This window comes from Apis mellifera, linkage group LG2 (genome assembly GCF_003254395.2).
Source record: "Apis mellifera strain DH4 linkage group LG2, Amel_HAv3.1, whole genome shotgun sequence".
NCBI lineage: Eukaryota > Metazoa > Arthropoda > Insecta > Hymenoptera > Apidae > Apis > Apis mellifera.
Genome location: NC_037639.1, coordinates 1,602,822 through 1,604,391, shown reverse-complemented (window position 1 = coordinate 1,604,391; position 1,570 = coordinate 1,602,822). Strand labels below are relative to the sequence as shown.

Here is a 1,570-nt window from a genome sequence, read left to right as displayed (position 1 = left end):
TTTTCTTATTGTATGTAGAATATAATATATTGTATATGTAAGCATGAGATTTTCATAATGTATATGTATTATACAATTCAAAACATATTAAGCAAAATAGAAAGAACATGTTGTTTGTTCTATATCTAAATATAATAAATATATTATTCTATAATAAAAAAAATTCACATAAATTCTTCAAATATTATTCATTTCATAATTTATATTTGAAATTGTGAACAAGAATAATAATGCAAAAAAATTAAAATATATGATATAATGAAAAATATAACATGATTATTAAATTATAAAAAGATATTTCAATGAAAATTGATATTAATTATATTAGAGTTTTTGACATCGTTTGACATGTTCTGTAGAATTTATGGATGATGTACATTCAGTTAACCGTTTTTGAAAGCAATAATCGAAGAAGAAGAATATATACCAGAAGAGAGAGATATTATGATTTTAGAATATATATTAGGTCTACCGGAAAGTTCTGTCCGAATCTATGACATCATTTTCGCCACGTAAGCACATGTTTATTTATTGCATGTTCGGCTCTATATTTTTATTGCTTAATGTATACATACTGACGTAGCAAATAAACTATAATAAAGTTGATTCACATTAGTCTTAAGTGTGAAACGATAGTATATCCATGGCGACTGATAAAGTTCATTTACGCCACTGTATTTTATACGAATTTCAACAAGGAAGAAATGCTACAGAAGCATGTAGAAATTTATTGAAAGTGTTTGGTGAAGGTTTCTGATAGGACATGCAGAAGATGGTACGAAAAATTTGAAACAGGTGATTTCGATCTTTCTAATAAGCCACGTTCTGGGCGACCATCTTTAATCGACGACGATGTTGTTAAGGCAATGTTGGAGCAAGATCTTTTTCTGACAACATCGGAGATTGCAGAAAGGCTTAATTCAGCTCAACAAATCATTTCTGACCATATTCGGAAGATAGGATTGGTGTGGAAGTATTCAAAATGGGTGCCACATGAATTAAATCAGAAAAATTTGGATAATCGAGTTGTCATATGCACATCTCTGCTTGTTCGGAACAAAATCGAGCCCTTTTTGAACCGGATGATAACTGGGGATGAAAATATGGAAAATGGATTACATACAACAACATTGTAAGGAAAAGGGCATATTGTGAACCTGAAAAACCTAGCCCTTCCCTTCTCTAAACCAAATTTGACTCTGAATAAGAAAATGTTGTGTATATGGGACATTCGAGGACCAATACATTATGAGCTTTTAAAACCGAACGAAAAGCTCAATTCGGAGAAGTATTGTCAGCAATTGGATAATTTAAAGACAGCGATCGAAAAAAAGAGGCCGGCAATATTCAATAGGAAGGACATCATACTGCACCACGATAACACCAGACCACACGCTGCTTTAGGGACTCGTCAAAAAATTGCAGAAGTAGGCTGGGAAATTCTGTCGCATCCACCATATTCCCCGGACATAGCACCCTCTGATTATCACTTGTTTTTATCCTTACAAAATTTTTTGACGGGCAAAAAATTCAAAAATGAAGAAGATATCAAACAAGCACTGGTTCAATT

The 1,570-nt window shown here is 31.9% G+C and overlaps 1 protein-coding gene across 1 annotated transcript; it reads left to right on the top strand.

Moving 5' to 3' along the window:
- The first annotated feature begins 643 nt into the window (after nucleotides 1–643).
- LOC102654800 (histone-lysine N-methyltransferase SETMAR-like) lies at nucleotides 644–1,136 on the top strand. The gene is made up of 2 exons (XM_006571924.1): nucleotides 644–719; nucleotides 796–1,136. Exons 1-2 carry the CDS (start codon nucleotides 644–646, stop codon nucleotides 1,134–1,136), a joined length of 417 nt encoding a protein of 138 aa, XP_006571987.1.
- Nucleotides 1,137–1,570: the final 434 nt, after the last annotated feature.

What these genes read in the sequence shown, in the direction of transcription:
- LOC102654800 (XM_006571924.1), top strand. Translation starts at nt 644, where the DNA reads ATGGCGACTGATAAAGTTCATTTACGCCACTGTATTTTATACGAATTT. An exon ending in AAGAAATGCTACAGAAGCAT is followed by an intron (nt 720 to 795) that starts GTAGAAATTTAT and finishes AATTTGAAACAG; the next exon opens with GTGATTTCGATCTTTCTAAT.